At 44.2% G+C, this 19,018-nt stretch overlaps 3 protein-coding genes and 1 long non-coding RNA gene across 4 annotated transcripts in view; 3 read left to right on the top strand and 1 right to left on the bottom strand.

The window, feature by feature from the left end:
• Nucleotides 1–19,018, top strand: part of LOC115191369 (zinc finger protein 23-like) — a 417,143-nt gene that overhangs the window by 342,568 nt on the left and 55,557 nt on the right. The gene's annotated exons all lie outside the window — the stretch shown is intronic.
• On the top strand, nucleotides 11,240–13,238 carry LOC115191351 (zinc finger protein 3-like). The gene is made up of 2 exons (XM_029749227.1): nucleotides 11,240–11,520; nucleotides 11,690–13,238. Exon 2 carries the CDS (start codon nucleotides 11,783–11,785, stop codon nucleotides 12,767–12,769), a length of 987 nt encoding a protein of 328 aa, XP_029605087.1. The 5' UTR covers nucleotides 11,240–11,520; nucleotides 11,690–11,782; the 3' UTR covers nucleotides 12,770–13,238.
• Nucleotides 15,909–17,212, top strand: LOC115191378 (uncharacterized). Its single transcript, XM_029749256.1, has 2 exons — nucleotides 15,909–16,113; nucleotides 16,354–17,212. Exons 1-2 carry the CDS (start codon nucleotides 15,933–15,935, stop codon nucleotides 16,797–16,799), a joined length of 627 nt encoding a protein of 208 aa, XP_029605116.1. The 5' UTR covers nucleotides 15,909–15,932; the 3' UTR covers nucleotides 16,800–17,212.
• On the bottom strand, nucleotides 15,924–18,898 carry LOC115191402 (uncharacterized). Its single transcript, XR_003877660.1, has 2 exons — nucleotides 18,578–18,898; nucleotides 15,924–16,082 (listed from the first exon to the last, which is right to left on the bottom strand). It is a non-coding gene; the product is annotated as an uncharacterized LOC115191402 (long non-coding RNA).

The following is a 19,018-nucleotide window of genomic DNA, read 5'->3' as shown; positions in this document are numbered from 1 at the left end:
CTTGTAGATGACCTGGAGCCAATGTGTTTGGCGACGATGATGAAGTGAAGGCCAGCCAACGAGAGCATACAGGTCGCAGTGGTGGGTTGTATATGGGGCTTTGGTGACAAAACGGATGGCACTGTGATAGACTGCATCCAGCTTGTTGAGTAGGGTATTGGAGGCTATTTTGTAAATGACATCGCCGAAGTCGAGGATTGGTAGGATGGTCAGTTTTACGAGGGTATGTTTGGCAGCATGAGTGAAGGATGCTTTGTTGCGAAATAGGAAGCCAATTCTAGATTTCACTTTGGATTGGAGATGATTGATGTGAGTCTGGAAGGAGAGTTTACAGTCTAACCAGACACCTAGGTATTTGTAGTTGTCCACAAATTCTAAGTTAGAACCGTCCAGAGAAGTGATGCTGGATGGGCGGGCAGGTGCAGGCAGCGATCGGTTGAAGAGCATACATTTAGTTTTACTTGTGTTTAGGAGCAGTTGGAGACCACGGAAGGAGAGTTGAATGGCATTGAAGCTCGTCTGGAGGGTTGTTAACACAGTGTCCAAAGAAGGGCCAGAAGTATACAGAATGGTGTCGTCTGCGTAGAGGTGGATCAGAGATTCACCAGCAGCAAGAGCGACATCATTTATGTATACAGAGAAAAGAGTTGGCCCAAGAATTGAACCCTGTGGTACCCCCATAGAGACTGCCAGAGGTCCAGACAGTAGGCCCTCCGATTTGACACACTGAACTCTGTCAGAGAAGTAGTTGGTGAACCAGGCGACGCAATCGTTTGAGAAACCAAGGCTACTAAGTCTGCCGATGAGGATGTGGTGATTAACAGAGTCAAAAGCTTTGGCCAGGTCAATGAATACGGCAGCACAGTAATGTTTCTTATCGATGGCGGTTACGATGTCGTTTAGGACATTGAGCGTGGCTGAGGTGCACCCATGACCAGCTCTGAAACCAGATTGCATAGCGGAGAGGGTGCGGTGGGATTCAAAATAGTCGGTAATCTGTTTGTTGACTTGGCTTTCGAAGACCTTAGAAAGGCAGGGTAGGATGGATATAGGTCTGTAGCAACTTGGGTCAAGAGTGTCACCTCCTTTGAAGAGGGGGATGACAGCAGCTGCTTTCCAATCTATGGGAATCTCAGACGACACGAAAGAGAGGTTGAACAGGCTAGTAATAGGGGTTGCAATAATTTCGGCAGATAATTTTAGAAAGAAAGGGTCCAGATTGTCAAGCCCAGCTGATTTGTAGGGGTCCAGATTTTGCAGCTCTTTCAGAACATCAGCTGAATGGATTTGGGAGAAGGAGAAATGGGGGAGGCTTGGGCGAGTAGCTGTGGGGGGTGCAGTGCTGTTGAATGCAGTAGGGGTAGTTAGGTGGAAAGCATGGCCAGCCGTAGAAAAATGCTTATTGAAATTCTCAATTATAGTGGGCTTATCGGTGGTGACAGAGTTTCCTATCCTCAGTGCAGTGGGCAGTTGGGAGGAGGTGTTCTTATTCTCCATGGACTTTACAATGTCCCAGAACTTTTTAGAGTTGGAGTTGCACGAAGCAAATTTCTGTTTGAAAAAGCTAGCCTTGGCGTTTCTAACTGCCTGTGTGTATTGGTTTCTAACTTCCCTAAAAAGTTGCATATCGCGGGGGCAGTTCGATGCTAATGCAGAACGCCACAGGATATTTTTGTGTTGGTTAAGGGCAGTCAGGTCTGGGGAGAACCAAGGGCTATATCTGTTCCTGGTTCTAAATTTCTTGAAAGGGGCATGCTTATTTAAGATGGAGAGGAAGGCATTTTTAAAAAATAACCAGGCATCCTCTACTGACGGGATGAGGTCAATATCCTTCCAGGATACCTGGGCCAGGTCGATTAGAAAGGCTTGCTCGTTGAAATGTTTCAGGGAGCGTTTGACAGTGATGAGTGGAGGTCGTTTGACCGCTGACCCATTACGGGTGCAGGCAATGAGGCAGTGATCGCTGAGATCTTGGTTGAAAACAGCAGAGGTGTAATTAGAGGGCACATTGGTTAGGATGATATCTATGAGGGTGCCAGTGTTTGCGGCTTTGGGGTTGTACCTGGTGGGTTCATTAATAATTTGTGTGAGATTGAGGGCATCAAGCTTGGATTGTAGAATGGCTGGGGTGTTAAGCATGTCCCAGTTTAGGTCGCCTAGTAGCACGAGCTCTGAAGATAGATGGGGGGCAATCAGTTCACATATGGTGTCCAGAGCACAGCTAGGGGCCGAGGGGGGTCTATAGCAGGCGGCAACGGTGAGAGACTTGTTTTTGGAGAGGTGGATTTTTAAAAGTAGAAGTTCAAATTGTTTGGGTACAGACCTGGATAGCAGGACAGAACTCTGCAAGCTATCTCTGCAGTAGATTGCAACACCGCCCCCTTTGGTCGTTCTATCTTGTCTGAAAACGTTGTAGTTAGGGATGAAGATTTCACAGTTTTTGGTGGACTTCCTAAGCCAAGATTCAGACACAGCCAGGACATCCGGGTTGGCAGAGTGTGCTAAAGCAGTGAATAAAACAAACTTAGGGAGGAGGCTTCTAATGTTAACATGCATGAAACCAAGGCTATTACGGTTACAGAAGTCATCAAAAGAGAGCGCCTGGGGAGTAGGTGTGGAGCCAGGCACTGAAGGGCCTGGATTCACCTCTACATCCCCAGCGGAGCAGAGAAGGATAAGTATGAGGGTACGGCTAAAAGCTATAAGAATTGGTCGTCTGTGACGTCCAGAATAGAGAGAAAAAGGAGCAGGTATCTGGGGGCGATAAAATAGCTTCAAGGTATAATGTACAGACAAAGGTATGGTGGGATGTGAGTACAGAGGAGGTAAACCTAGGCATTTAGTGATTATGAGAGAGATATTGTCTCTAGAAATATCATTGAAACCAGAAGATGTCATAGCATGTGTGGGTGGAGGAACTGAGAGGTTGGATAAGGTATAATGAGCAGGGCTAGAGGCTCTACAGTGAAATAAGCCAATAAACACTAACCAGAACAGCAATGGACAAGGCATATTGACATTAAGGAGAGGCATGCTTAGCCGAGTGATCAGAGGGTCCAGTGAGAATCAGACAGCTAGCCGGGCCATAGGTAGCAAGCTGGTGGAAGATGGGAGGGAGGTCTGTTTTTAGCCGCCTCGTGCGTTTCCGTCTGTGGGTTAGTGGGGTTCCGTGTGGAAGGGGGGACCTGTCCAAGTTGGCAAAATAGTTAGTTATAGTGGCCCAAGAAAAGTGTCCGACAGACCTATTCAGATCGCAGCCGAAAAGACAGCTAACGATTAGCTGGTAAGTAGTAAGTAGTTCAAGCAAAGGATATGTTAGCCATTTTTTTTACTTCCACCACTCAATACAAGAAAACACATGACCGTCACCAGTCTTCATTTTCGCTGCATTAAATTACAGGTCACTCATTATGTTAGCTGATGTTTGCTTCCTAGCTAGCTAGCTACAGTAACATCAACCAGTGTTTGACTCAAATTCAAATAGCTGCAATGAAAGAAGCTAGCAATGTAGTGTAGTGTTCCTTAGCTGGCAAGGTAACAGAGGGTTCGTGTCTACCGTCTGAAAGGCACGTAACTAACGTGATGTTAATCCAGTCAATCGCACCATAGTGATGTTGTTTTATGTTGGCAGGGTTCACACACAATAGCTGTATTTGCAGCGCTAGCGCGCAAACTAAATCAAGCATTTGCAAGCTAGCTAGTACCTATTCCATTTATGTGGCGTCGTCAAAGATGGAATCTTTGCTATCGTCAGTTTATTCCAAAGTCAGCATGCAGCTGTAGTGTTTCGACGTCCCTGTGATAAAGTTAGCGATAAACTGAACTCCAAACTGAACAGAACTACACTCTATTCTACCGTTGTCTTAAATATATTTAATGGTCTCGTTGCAAAAGCTAAATTGTCGGTAGGGGACTTTGAAGCACCTGTGTGCCGATCTTGGAGTAAACTGACGATAGCAAAGATTATAGCAAACACCACAGAAACGGAAGTGGTACTCGCTACGTCTGCAAATTCAGCTATTGTTGGAAGCCAGCCAATATAAACAAACTATATTACAATTACAAAAGGTTGCAGCATACGTTGTGTAAATGGTGAACTCATACAGCTGTCAACCCTTGTCACTGCAATCCGTTTCACATTTGCTAGCTGACTAGCTAGCTACCTTTTTAGATTGAAACCCATATAGAATGATAGAAGCCCATCTCCTACTGTAAATAACCTGCAAACTGTGTGTGTGTTGCATGCCAGGTAGAAAAATGGCAGAAAAAAGACTGACAAAGTATTTTCAGTACACCAAAACGCAAAGTAAGAACCCCCTAGTAGCCTAATATCTCAAAGACTAGTTGATAAAATGTTCATAAGAAAGAAGTGAAATGGAAATGTTTCACAATGATGTCATCAGGCAGAGCAGGCAACAGATGGCACACAGACAGCAGAACTGTGGACAGGGAAAGGGAGTCTCAGGTACGTTTGTTGAGTCTTTGTTTGGCAACATGAAAGGTTCTCTTTTTTTAGACTTGTAAAATAGGGACATAATTGGAAAATGCCATGGATACCCCCACTAGACAAGTCAACAAACTGGTGACTGAACTAAGATTTGTTTAAAAGGCGATGGTATTGCTGTTGTGATTGTGTAGTTTTGGGTACCGGTAGTTGGGAGTATGGCAAACACCTTATTTATTTTCTAGGAGACAGACTGAGTCAGTGAGGGTGGTGAAAGGGAAAGAGCCAGGGAGAGAGACTTCAGAGGACAGTGTCACAGCAGGACCAGGTGTCAACCTTGTTGCCAGCAGCACCAGTATATGGGGACAGTGGCACAGCATTGTCCAGTTACCTCAGTGATGGCACATAACCATATCAGCCACACCCACAATTTATAGAACTGCGAACTCTTGCCAACAGTGTTGATGTTTCAAGAGAGATGGTTTCGCGATTTCCCTTGGCTACATTATAATCCATCAATAAAAGGAGTGTTGTGTTTTCACTGTAGCCAAGGGTTTTCAAGCCAGCCATCTTTTGGCCAAAGAGCGGATGCTGCCTTCATTAGTGCAGGATTTAGGAACTGGAGAAAAGCCATTGAAAAATTCACCGCACATCAAAACTGCCAAACCCACTGCCACTTTGTAACTGTAACAGCACACCAGCTAAATTCAATCAGTGCCCAGTTATCCAGCGTGTGGGGTAAACAGCAGAAATTACAAAAGCTACCTAGCACTGTATGAGAATGCAACAACATTGATTGACTCCATTGAGACACACTCAAGATGTTTTGCTGGCAAAGCAGTGGATCACTATAGGGCAGAATTATTTTAAGTGTTGGATGGTATGGAGGTTCAGTTTGGCCACCGTTTTGACCAGGACAGTCTAAACGTCCTGCAAAAGTTGGAAAGAGCTCTTCTCACGGGGGAGTTGGATGAGTCTCTAGATCAGTACCCTGAGCTGAACATAGATTCTCTTTCAGTGCAGTTGCCTCTCTTTCGCAACAAATACCCCTGTAGCTGCAGTGGAGAGGCAGCAGAGGTCCTCAGGAGGCTTCCAGTGGAGGTGCTGGGGTTGGTTGACCAAGTTGAGGTGCTGATCAGAATTTTGTTTGTAGTGCCAGTGTCTTCATCTGAGGCTGAGAGGAGTTTCAGTGCACTCTGCAGGTTAAAGACTTGGCTACGGGCTAGCATGGGCCAAGAGAAACTGAACGGCGTAGTTGTCTGTAATGTACATAAAGACAGACTGGATGGTCTCGAGGGAAAATATCTGCCAGCAATTTGTTGGATCCATTGAAACCCACAAACATGTTCGGATCTTTTGTTCAGTAGTGTGTATAGCAGTGGTTCTCAACCTTTTTGGGGTACTAGAACCCCTGCATATTTTGAGGCAAGGCGGGCAAGGTTTTGAGTGGTCCTCAGGGAGCTCCACCCCCTCTATTATATGTAAAGTTACTGGAATCCTTGCGCTGAATACGTTCATTCCACTTTTTTATTTCACGGACACCTTGCAATTACACCAGGGACCACAGACCCCTGTTTGAGAACCCCTGGTGTATAGTATGATATTTGTTATTTTGTTTAGCAGTTTTCCATTTTTAGTACATGACAGTACACTTACTAATTATTTATTTGATGTTATTTTATTTAAAATTGCATACTTGTGTGACATACTAGTCCATAGCTGCTGTTTGAAGAGTTGAGACACTGACTGAACAATAAATAAGTATTTTTGAAGGATATTTTGGTTGATTTGTTTGGGTTATTCATTGAAGTAGTTCTTTCGCTTTTAGCACTGTACTTATTGAGTGTTTTGTTCTTGTAAAGCTATTGTAATAGACTCAGGCCAGTGGCACATATTTAATGACTATATAAATGTATCAGAAAAAGTAAAATAAAAAGGTCAATTCAATACGGAGACTTTGATGGTTCTCAATGGAGAGTCTTAGATGAGCTCACACCATGTTCATTGTATTTTTGAAAATTGCACCCAATCAGTGTACAGTACCATTGCTACCTACTGGCCTTTCTTGGTATTGCTGGTTGTAAATACAAATACCTGCATACATACTGGACTGATAAGGAACACTGCTATAACTATTATTAGTAGTATTATAATTATTTAAAACACTTGAACAAGTTGGGACAACCCTTCAGTTAACTAGCTATCAATTATCCAGTAGTGGTAATTATGGTTCCTCAATATACATTTGAACATATTACAACGTAGGCTGTGTTACAGCACTACTTTTGGTGTCCCCCTCAGGAATTGCTCGAGAAAATTTTATGTAATTGTCCCCTCCAAAGTTGATATCAGATTGTCGCCCCTGCGTCAAAGGAGTCATTTATGGAGTCTTGGAAGAAGTCGACATTGCTCTATTGAAGAATGAATCGTGTGGTAAATGGCATGAAGGAGAACATTTTGTCTGTTCTTGATTTTTTTTATGTGGAGTGTCTCCCTACCCGAGTGCAGCTGGGATGTGTATACTATTCTGTGAGCCTTTATATACTTCTTAATAAACTCAAATGGATAAGTTATTTATGTCAAAAGGTTAAATGTTTTTTCCAAATTCGAATCACTTCCTGAATTGCAGTAGCGGTGCGTGGGTAAAATCAACAGGGAAGCCAATCCAGGGGGAAAAAGCCATATTACAACCTGTGTAATAATTGCGTTGTTTGCTCTATAACCTGTTAGTTCATAGGCCTATATATCACGGTGTCAAGGCATAAGGCCGAGACAATAAGAAGAATAAATTCAACCACACCTTTGTTTCATCACAAACCTGGAGAGTAACATCTATCCGGTGAAGTTAACAAAACACATGACCATGCTGGTCAAGCAAGTAAATGTTTCCGACACTGTCGGACTTCTAAACAACTATTGATTTAGAATCACGGAAAGTTACCGCAAATCGCAAAGAAAACAGGTGCTGCCTCCACTATTCCAGCACCATTTAAACTTCAACATAATCTAATCACCTATGCTTAGTCTAATAAAGAGACAACTTTAACAAACCAAAAACAATTTAATCCAATCAACGTTAAGCTAAATATGATGTGGCTGTCCATGGTACTGATTTCTGTGCGTGCGTGCGTTGATTCACCCTACCTGTAGAGAATCGCCAATGCCGCCATCGTCTTTCATGTTGCCTAAACGGTCTATGACTGTCATACAGTAAACACTTTACGTTTCTGTTGTCCTAGGCTACCTGGCTAAAATACTTGCTAACTAGCCTAACTTATTTTCATGGGAGACGATGCACTAGGCCAGCTAGTTAACATTAGCCTACTTATAGCTACATGTTGAACTTCCATCCAAACATAGTTAAGAGAACAGAGTTGAAGAGACTTGCAATTTCTCTTGGGATACGTTTTATAGCATACCTTTTAGGAATGGGACGGATTTCAGACGGAGACATATGGGTAATCAATATTGATTTATACGCAATGTAGTAAACTATAGCTTAATCATATTTAAAAAGTAAATTTCCTTGTAAAGAACTGCCCCGTGCTGCTCCACCCATAGGCTATAGCCTACTCTATTGTATTACACACGTACCTGATCTCGCACGTATGGCTACTGAACTTGAAGCAGCAGCAAGAATCATGGCAGCGGAAACTTGCACTTTCTCTTGAGCTAGGTTTTGCATATAGCCTATATTTTAGGACGACGATTTGCAGGCAGAGACAAATAAATGGGTAGCCTAATCAATATTTATTGAAAACGAAAAGGTACAACGCTCACTCACCATGGTAGCCTGTGCGCTTCCTTTTCAATTATGATCACATGTTTAGATTGCACCTCGACTCACGTTGGTTAAGGGCCCTTCACTTCTTTCCATGATCAATATTTATTTACAGACACTGTAGTAAACTATAGTCTAATCATATTTAAGTACATTTCCTTGGAAATATAACTACCACGTGATTCCCCCTCTATGCATAGGCAGCCTACTCTATGTCAATGAGACCATACACAAATATAAACGCAACATGCAACAATTTCAAAGATTTTACTGAGTTACAGTTCATAGAAGGAACTCAGTCGATTGAAATAAATTAATTAGCCTTAATCTATGGATTTCACATTGGGGCGCAGCCATGGGCGGGCATTGGTCTGCGGTTATGAGGCCGGTTGGACATACGGCCGAATTCTCTAAAATGATGTTGGAGGCGGTTTATGCTCGATAAATTAACATTAAGTTCTCTGGCAACAGCTCTGTTGGACATTCCTGCAGTCAGCATGTCAATTGCACACTCCCTCAAAACTTGAGTTGCACCTGTGTAATGACCATGCTGTTTATAGTCAGTTTATTGATATGCCACACTGTCAAGTGCGTAGATTATATTGGCAAAGGAGAAGGAGAAATGCTTACAAATAGGGATGTAAACAAATTTGTGCACAACATTTTAGCATACGGAAAACGTATGGGATATTTTATTTCTGCTCATGAAACCGACATGTTGCGTTTATATTTTTCAGTATAGGAGGCACGCCCAACTAGGACAGGTAGGCTTTTGAACTTCAAGCAGCGAATTCCGAGTGTGAATAATGTGATAAAAGATTTACCTTTAATACAATAGGTAGGACTAGGCTAACGCATTGCAAAGCAGAAAGGCGACCGTTTCCAAATAATCTGCTGGACCCAAAAAAAAATTCATCCCAAAGTTGTTTTTTCACCACCGGCTCCCACCCGCAGTATGAAAAATGCCGACCGCGCCGCAATGATCTCTGTCGGGACCAATAGGCAGCCCTCTACCGTAATGCACACACACATTTCGCAAAGCTACACTGCAAGTCGCAACTTCTTCTAACACTTCAAAATAAGTTTGGTAGCGTCAAGACCTTAAGGTAGTTATTTTTCTGCAATTCTAATTGTAGAATGCTCTGATACTTCCTACGTTTACCTGTCAGTTTTGTGACATCTGGAAAGTAATCCGCGCCGTAGTGCCTGCCCAACGCGGATGACGTCATCACTGAAGATCGAGCTGCTCTGTGCTGTGGCTAGATAAGGAAATGGCTCCAGTTCTGAGTAACCAAATTCCAGCGGTTATTTCAGTATGCACGTTACAAAAAAATCCCCGCTAACTTCACCAACTACCGAATTTTGAGGCCAGAGAAAAAAGTGCTAAAAAGATGTTTAAAATAGTATTGTGCCAGCTAGGTTGGATGCTATGCGAGAATTGTGACAAACTGACAGGCTCACCTGTCGAACTCATCTTTCTTTTCGAATCCGGAGGACATAAAATAATCTAGAGGTAAGATAGAAATTGATTTTGAGACATGACATGTAGTATTTTCATATTTTAGTATACGCTTTTCATATTGTGACGTGTGTAATTTTTAAAGATTGCTCAGAACAACCAGCGTATCTCTGAAATGTCAATGGAGCACTGATTATACCGCAAGCATTTTATTTTCAAAGCCTTTTACATTTAATTCAGCTCGTGTCATGTTAATTTAGCTTTTTACGACCCGTGGGAAAAGTCACTACAAGAACCTGCACTGCTCTATCAACAGAGCGCGCTGCTTATTATCGGACGTATTAGGTTACGAAATCGGACTTTTTGGATATAATGTTAATGATACGTTCAGTGGCGGTTCTAGACCATTTCAACTGGGGGGGGGGCAAGCTGGGGCCAGTTGTACTGTTAGAGGGGCCAGTTACATTAGACGTTATTGTTGTCATATCGTTTTCTTCACTGCATTGCAGGCATTAGCAGGCAAAAGACCATGTTCATAATCATCATCGTTGCCACTGTCTAATAACGGATGTAAAAAAAGAATGATAGCAAAAAAAAGTTATGTATACATTTTTATACTCCACATTTAGGGGGGCCAAAATTGTTGTCACAGGGGCACTGCCCCCCAGAACCGCTAGTGGATACGTTAGAGACCCCACTGAGCAAGTTAGAACATGAAGAATCATGTGTCTTGGTAAAAAAAAAAAAAGTATAACATGAGGAAGTGAAATTTAAAAACCACAGAGCGTTTAGTGGGTGGACACCCTATAATATGCTAACTCCAGGCTCTAGCCATATGTAAACGTGATTATTGTGGATTCTGTCACCATGAGCCTTAAGACACACCTCAAGGTAGCAAAGGGTAATTTGAACCAAATAGAATTTGCTTTTACTAACCTTCTAAAAACTCCCAGTTATGACCCCACCCAGTAGGTGGCCGTAATACACCATTTTGGTGTAGTCCGCCGACTAAACCTCAAAGAAGAAGACGTAAACAGAAGTGAGCTGTGACCAAAAACTATTTCCACCTTTGCGATGTTGTCATTTAGACGTTAATTAACACCCTGGAACTCAAAATATTATTAATTTATCTGCACAGCATCGCACACTTAACCCCGGGTATTATTTAATTCGCATTGGAGACAGGACTTGGTTGATAGATGTTATCTAGGTAACGCTAGCTAGCTAGTTGCGAAAGTTACCTTACAATGGCTAACTATATGGTTTTTCACACTCAAATAGCCTCCATTATGGAGGTGCTAGCGAATGCAGCCGTGGCAGAGATTTGTAAACTCGTAGACGACGACTATGCAGTATTTCGTTTGGAAATAACTCAAAGCCAGAAAGAAAACAGGGCATTGCGGAGGAAACTACAGCTACTGGAACTGAAGAAAGTGGCGCGAGAGCGCGCAGAAAGGACAATGCGAGAGCGCGTCCTCGCCAGTCGTCTCAGTAGTGTCAAGATCCTCGACCGATACAGAGGAATGACAAGAGGTACATTTTGCATGAGGCTGCGTGGCCTGTTGCCCCATTACCCTCTGCACATGTGCCTTTGTTAGTTTTTGGATAGCTTAATTCACCTGATTACTTATCTATCTTGCAATATAGCGTTGAGCATTGACAGTAGCTAACCTAACCACTTCTTTTCCCCCAATAACTCTCTCTGGTGACTTACATCTCACTGGAGGCCACGTGAGCTTTGTGAAGCCAGCAGGACACAATACATGGAAAGATGACCAACCAATCACTGTTGATGAGGGGAGTGGAACCTCAACCCAGCATGTTATTGTGATAGAGGTTAGTGTAATAGTCAGAATTACAGTACATTTCGGAAAGGCTCCACTCAGCTATTCACTTGCTTACATGTACATAATTTATCTGCCATAGCGGAGCTTGTGACTTCTCTACGGCATTGTCACCCAATTCTACTCAATACCGTCAATAACCTCCCCTCTTCTTGTGTCAGTCTGCAGAGGCTGCAGGTCCTGGGGTCACGCAGGAGAGTTCTGAAGGAGAGGATGACCCACGGCACATCCAAACTGGACAGCCTCCTGTAGCCATGGAGGACACCACCACTGCCCCAGCGGCGCCCAGGACCCAACGCAGCATCAGGGAGGTCGGTGGAACACTGAATTCAGTCCTCAAGTCAGAGACAGACACCAAGAAATTAACGGGTCTGGGGCGATTGGGCTGTTCTCCTGCTCTCCGCTTAGAATATTTACTTGATGGTAACCCAAGCCCGAGGATGGATCTGTCCCATCAGGACTTAGAAGACACGTTACAGGCTGGCAATGATCCGTCTTGTTCATACGCTACAGAGATGATACCTGGTGACATGCCTGTCGACTTAGATACACAGACTAATCCAATGAGAGGGGACTGGAACCAGTACAGTAGTAGTGTATACTCTGAAGGGTGCCTAAATAAGAAAGGGGAGGTTATAGTGATAGATGAGGTGACTGTGAAAGTGGAGGGTGACGCTCCTCTGACATGGAACGCAGACGAGACTCACTTAGGAGAAGGACACTCACAGGGCAACACCAGTGACTTAGACTACAGGGAAAGCTTAGAGACCAATCTAACTGTCGCAACCCACTCCCCTTTACACAGGCTCAGGGATCACGACCCACTGTCCACGGCACCTTCCGATTCGCAATACCTTTTCGATCATGTATTGAACTCAAAGGATCAAAGGGCCAAGGCATGGGGAGGGGGAGCCACATCAGGCAATAGTAAAGAGAAACGGTTCCTCTGCATGTTCTGTAACAAAGGCTTCAGCTGCTCCCAGAAAGTGGAGATCCACCAGAGGGTCCACACAGGAGAGAAACCATACAGCTGTACCCAGTGTCATATGCGCTTCACCCAGGCTGGTGACCTGAAGAGGCACCAGAGAGTCCACACAGGGGTGAAACCCTTTAGCTGTACCCAGTGTCACATGAGCTTCGCCCAGGCTGGCAACCTGAAGAGGCACCAGAGGGTCCACACGGGAGAAATCCTACAGCAAACCTCTAGTGTGAGAAGAGGTTCTCCCACCAGCACCAACTGAACATGCACTTAAGTCCACACGGGAGAAAGGCTATTCGCCTGTACGCACTACGGGAAGAGGTTCTCTGAGGATACACCAGCAGAAAAAACATTCCACAGATTGACCTAGAAATTAACCATTCCACTCGATAGCTTCTGACGTTTAGATCAAACCCTGCATTAAAGACAAAGATAAATGTTAATTGGTGTCAGCAGAAAAGATCCACATATGCATTTGGAATAACAGATTTCAGTGTTGAATATTCCTGGGTAGAACATTGCATCCAGACGTGATATAAACCTAAAAAGTCGGTTTCATGGTGTTTAGGATATGATGTTCAACTACTTAATGTTTTTCTCAAGACACTTTTAATGAGAAAAAGAATGCAGTTTATCAAGTTCATTCTGATTTTTAATTGAGACGTGTATGTGTGGTTTTTATATGGTGTATTTAAAATGTGTATGTTTAATAAACACAAAATGGGACTTTATTCATTGAGACTCTCTTTAGTATATATCACATCTGATCTCACCTTATTCTTAAAACACCAGGCAGCGCTTTATAACCGATATACATGTAAAAAACAAAAAAGCCATTTGGCATGCTTGAATGGATGCGTTTTTGAATAGCCATTTTTACATGGTCCTTCATATCACCGGATTCTGACTCTGCTACAGTTAAGATGTTCCATTACCCAAAAGAAGCTTAAATGTTGCTCCCAGGAGGCAGATGAGTTACCCTGACCTCCTAAGCCATATGAGGCTGTTGTCACCACCCACAACACACGTACGAAGCCACATCTGTATTTGGGGAGTTTCTCCCATTCTTCTCTGCAGATCCTTTCAAGCTCTGCCAGGTTGGATGGGGAGCGTCGCTGCACAGCTATTTTCAGGTCTCACCAGAGATGTTCGATCGGGTTCAAGTCCGGGCTCTGGCTGGGCCACAAGGACATTCAGAGACTTGTCCCGAAGCCACTCCTGCGTTGTCTTGGCTGTGTGCTTAGGGTCGTTGTCCTGTTGGAAGGTGAACCTTTGCCCCAGTCGGAGGTCCTGAGCGCTCTGGAGCAGGTTTTCATCAAGGATCTCTGTACTTTGCTCCGTTCATCTTTCCCACGACCCTGACCAGTCTCCCAGTCCCTGAAAAACATCCCCACAGCATGATGCTGCCGCCACCATGCTTCACAGTGGGGATGGTGCCAGATTTCCCCCAGACGTGACGCTTGGCATTCAGGTCAAAGAGTTCAATCTTGGTTTCATCTGACCAGAGAATCTTGTTTCTCATGGTCTTAGGTGCCTTTTGGCAAACTCCAAGCGAGCTGCCATGTGCCTTTTACTGAGGAGTGGCTTCCGCCTGACCACTCTACCATAAAGGCCTGATTGGTGGAGTGCTGCAGAGATGGTTGTCCTTCTGGAAGGTTCTCCCATCTCCACAGAGGAACACTGGAGCTCTGTCATTATGACCATCGGGTTCTTGTTCACCTCAGGTTCTCCACCGATTGCTCGGTTTGGCCAGGCGGCCATCTCTTGGAAGAGTCTTGGTGATTCCAAACTTCTCCCATTTAAGAATGATGGAGGCCACTGTTCTTAGGGGACCTTCAATGCTGCAAACATTTTTTGTTACCCTTCCCAGATCTGTGCCTCGACACAATCCTGTCTCGGCGCACTACAGACAATTCCTGTTGGCTCTCCACAGCCAACTGGCCGGTGCTCAGCAGGGTTCCATCCCGAATGGGTCTCCCCTTTCCCTGGAGAACGGAGCTGTTCTCGACCCAACCAACCAGCCATGGAGATAAGTTACTCACCGTGGAAGTCAAAGACAGCATCCTCTGGAAACAGGGGTCTCCTTGGAGATGTTGATCCCTGACTGGACACAGACCAGAAACAGCTTTGCCGCCCTGGATCCAGAGGTTCCAGCGCCGCTTTCTTTGGGGTCTTCCCATTCAAGATCGGATCCGGAGGTACCTCCGTCTTTGTCCTCTGTTCTGTCTCCCTCTCCGGTGGCTTCTACCTCAGGTTCAGATCCTCAGAGCTCCCACCCTCATCAGACCATGAGGCTGCCTGAGAGACCGGCCCATTTGACATTGCCAGCTGTCATGATAGGCAGCTCTATGGTGGGAAACATTTCGGTTCCCAAGGCAAAAACCCTGAGCTACCCAGGAGCACGAGTACAGAACATCACAAGGCTGCTTTCGACTGTACTACGACAGATGCAGGGAGCTGACACTGTCGTAGTCCATGTGGGGTCAAACGACATCAGGAGGGCTAGCTCGGAACATCTGAAAATTGATTTTAAAGAACTGATTTTAGCATTAAAAGACTCCAAAAAATAGCCAATCAGGGGCCACAGAAGGACTTGGGGAAAATTGCAGTTGGCTCAGAACAGGGCAGCACGGCTGGCCCTTAAAAGTACACAGAGCGCTAACATAAATGACATGCATGTCAGTCTCTCATGGCTCAAAGTGAAAGAGAGATTGACTTCCTCATTAGGTACCGAGCTGTCTGTTTAAAGTACAAGCACACAGCTCGGACACCCATGCATACCCCACAAGACATGCCACCAGAGGTCTCTTCACAGTCCCCAAGTCCAGAACAGACTATGGGAGGCGCACAGTACGACAGAGTAATAGCTACACGGGCCTGAGGACACACACTTAGTGTGTTGTGAATTCTGTAATGAATGTATTGTAATGTAAAATTATATAACCGCCTTAATTTTGCCAGACCCCAGGAAGATTAGCTGCTGCCTTGGCAGGAACTAATTGGGATCCATAATAAATACAAATGGAAACAGGATGTACCTGAGCTAAGGGTCTGAATACTTATGTAAATATGGTATCTTTTTAATACATTTACAAACATTTCTAAATGTTTGTAAATGTATTGTTATTATGGGGTATTGTGTGTAGATTGATTAATATTTTTTTTAAATTAAATCCATTTTAGAATAAGACTAACGTAACAAAATGTGGAAAAAGTCAAGGGGTCTGAACACTTTTTGAATGCACCGTATATAGTTTCTTCACTGAAATTAAAGCTAGACATTCAGGGAGCATTGAACATGCTCAAAATGATGGATAGTGGGCTGTCTTTTGCAAATTTTGACGGAAATATACATTTACATAGTATTACATCAACTAACATGTTTGCATAGTACTCATAGCAATCCCTCATTGTCCAATCAGAAGATGCTCCATAGCAGGGTGCTCATATCAGATTTCTTGATCCAACATCCTCTCACTCTGTATCTCTTACAGTCAGTAGACATGGAGGAAGGGAAACCTGATCTGCTGCTGGTCAAAGAGGAGACAATAGAAGATGGACCAGAGAGCATTGACCTGCAGAGTGGATTAAAGATGGGGGAGCAAGGTAAGGGAGAAATACATATAGCCTACATACAGTAATATATCTTCAATGGGAATAGTGATGCACATGGATATTATTATTTATTTATATTTTCTTCATTCATAAAATTAAATCAATACAACTTATGTTTAAATACAAAAATACACATAATGTATGAACTTGACCAGGTAATTGACTAACAAAACTCCATGTAGAATTCTCTGTTATGTTTGTAAAGTCTATTTTGTATCCTCTTCCTGCAAGTGGTTGGCTGGAGGCTAATGGAGGAAGGGACAACTTCACTGAGCAGGCCAGGACCAGCACCAGAAACAGACTGTCGAACACAAAAACATCCAAACTTAGTCTCCATGACAACAGACTGGCTGAGACCAGGACGAGGTGTAGATTTGGTCTGCGGCGACGGGGAGGTGTCAGTATGCAGCAGGATAGAACAGACACAAACTTGGCTAGCGATGCTCCGTCCTGCTCCTATAGTTGTGATTCAGAGACTGATGGTGCCTCAGGTTAACCCCCTAACAGGTGCTGCCTTCAGCATACCTTCTATAGGATCTATCAACTGGAACATGGACCCTGCGACAACACAGACTCTCCCTGGCCTTCGTCCTCCTCACTTTCTCTTTATGTTAAACCAGACCTCAGACAATACCAGTGACAACACTAAATGGCTACACAAGACCATTGACAAATGAGAGAAGTAGAGACGGAATCAGTGGCAGTGTTTGTTCTGTGGGAAAGCCTTCAGTTTCACCCCCAAAAAGATGGAGATCCACCAGAGGGTAAAACCCTAAAGCTGTCCCCAGGATCACATGCACTTTGCCCAGTCAGGGCACCTGAAGAGGCACCACAGGGTCCACAGAGGTTCTCCCAGCAGCACCAGCTGAAGATGCACCTGAAGGTCCACATGGGAGAGAGGCCGTTCGTTATTTTTGTATCATTGCAGGGACAGTGTTTGAAAAAAATCAATCCACTGGCTCCATATTGTTAGGTACTTGAATCACAGTGTTAGAAGCTTGACTGTGGTTAACATTTTATAATATCATGTCATGTTTCTGTGTGTACAGCAAAGAGTTTCTTATATAAACCTTTATGCTTTTCTGTACAATTTATGTTTGCAGTCAATCATGACCTTCTGATGTCTGGTGTTGCTGGTGGGAGAGACCGGAACTCTGAGGTGGCTGGTCACAAAGCCTGGCCCCGGATCAGGACTATGGATCTGGAGCCGTTGCTCTTCCTTCCCGAGTGGGAACCAAGACCCAAACGTGAGGGACAGCGACTCACTGAACAACCTCAGACCTGGTGGTCATCAGAGAGACAGACGCTCTAGTCAGGGATCCAGTCTGCAGCCCAGACCATTCTCTTCACAGTCTCAGTGCAGGGATGAAGCAGGGCCTGGGGCTGATAGAGATAGACCCTCCTGTTCCTATGATACAAACACCACAGTATCCATGATGAACAGAGCAGGTCTCCCTGGGCTTCAGCCTTCACAGAGCGTGGTGGGAGACCCCTCTGGTGGTAGTCTTTCTTCTCCTTCAGGGTCCCATTTAATGCCTACTGAAAGGGTTCATAAAAGGGCCTGGACCTGGGTCTAACCTTCCTCAGCTGCCTCAAGGAGAGTCCCTTCAAGTGCAAACTGTTACAAGAGCTTCTCCTTCCTGAGGAACATTATCAGACATAGGAGTGTCCACAACATGAAGAAATTGTAGCAGTGTGGCTTGAGATGTACACAGGGGATATCTGGGAACCATTCTTTAGCTGTATATTATAGTTATCATGTGAAGTGTTTTAGGGTAACCCTTTGTTATCTTGTCATTTGTAAATAACTGTTTTTAGAGAGACAGTAAGCATAGGCTACAACAAGTAAGTAGCCTTTCACGAACCTTAGCTCATCTCCTGTTTAGCTCATCTCCTGTGTACAAGTGCACCCCCTGGACAAGACGCTAGTCTATTGCAGGGCCTTAGCCCGAATCTCGCTCCTTAATGCTGAGTGCCAAGCAGAGACGCATCAGGGCCCATTTTTATAGTCTTTGGTATGACTCGGCCAGGGATTGAACTCACAACCTTCCAATCTCAGTGCAGACACTGACACTGAGTTGATCAGACTATAACAAGGACAGTTTAACATGACTTTACCTCAGTAAGGTAAATATTATTTTCTACTCTATTCTTGCTAACACACTGTTCTTTATAAACACGTCTGCTCACAGCTTAAAAAATACTGATCATAGGAGATTTGATGTAAGGTAATTAGCAGTACCGTATTTCAAAGAACAGCACGCATCCCTTTTTCATTTAACTACACCCTTCCAGCTATGACGCCAACCAATAAGATCCTTTCTCTTAAGTAAACGGAAGGGAACAAGGACCTAGAACGATTTCGATGTTATCGTTTTTATTGTTGTCTAGACGTTTATTAACACCCTGGAACTCAAAATATGATTAATTTAACCGCACAGCATCACACACTTACCCCAGGTAGTCTTTAATTCGCGCTGGAGACAGGAATTAGTTGATATATGTTATCTAAGTAACGCTAGCTAGCTGCTAACAATGGCTAACTATATGGTTTTTCACACTCAAATAGCCTCCATCATGGAGGAGCTAGCAAATGCAGCCGTGGCAGATATCTGTAAACTCGTAGACGACGACTATGCAGTGTTTCGTTTGGAAATAACTCAAAGCCAGAAAGAAAACAGGGCATTGCGGAGGAAACTACAGCTACTGGATCTGAAGGCACGGGAGCGGGAAGAGATGACAACGAGAGAGCGCGTTTTCGCCAGTCGTTCTTGTAGTGTCACCATCCTGGACAGATACAGAGGAATGACAAGAGGTACAATCTGAAGAAGGCTGCGGGCCCTGTCGCCCCATTCCCCTCTGCGCATGTGTTCAGATGTGTTACAGAATTGGGTCT

Source organism: Salmo trutta, chromosome 4 (genome assembly GCF_901001165.1).
Source record: "Salmo trutta chromosome 4, fSalTru1.1, whole genome shotgun sequence".
Classification (NCBI taxonomy): Eukaryota; Metazoa; Chordata; class Actinopteri; order Salmoniformes; family Salmonidae; genus Salmo; species Salmo trutta.
Note: the sequence above shows the minus strand (reverse complement) of the source record. Positions and strands in the feature narration are given on the sequence as shown.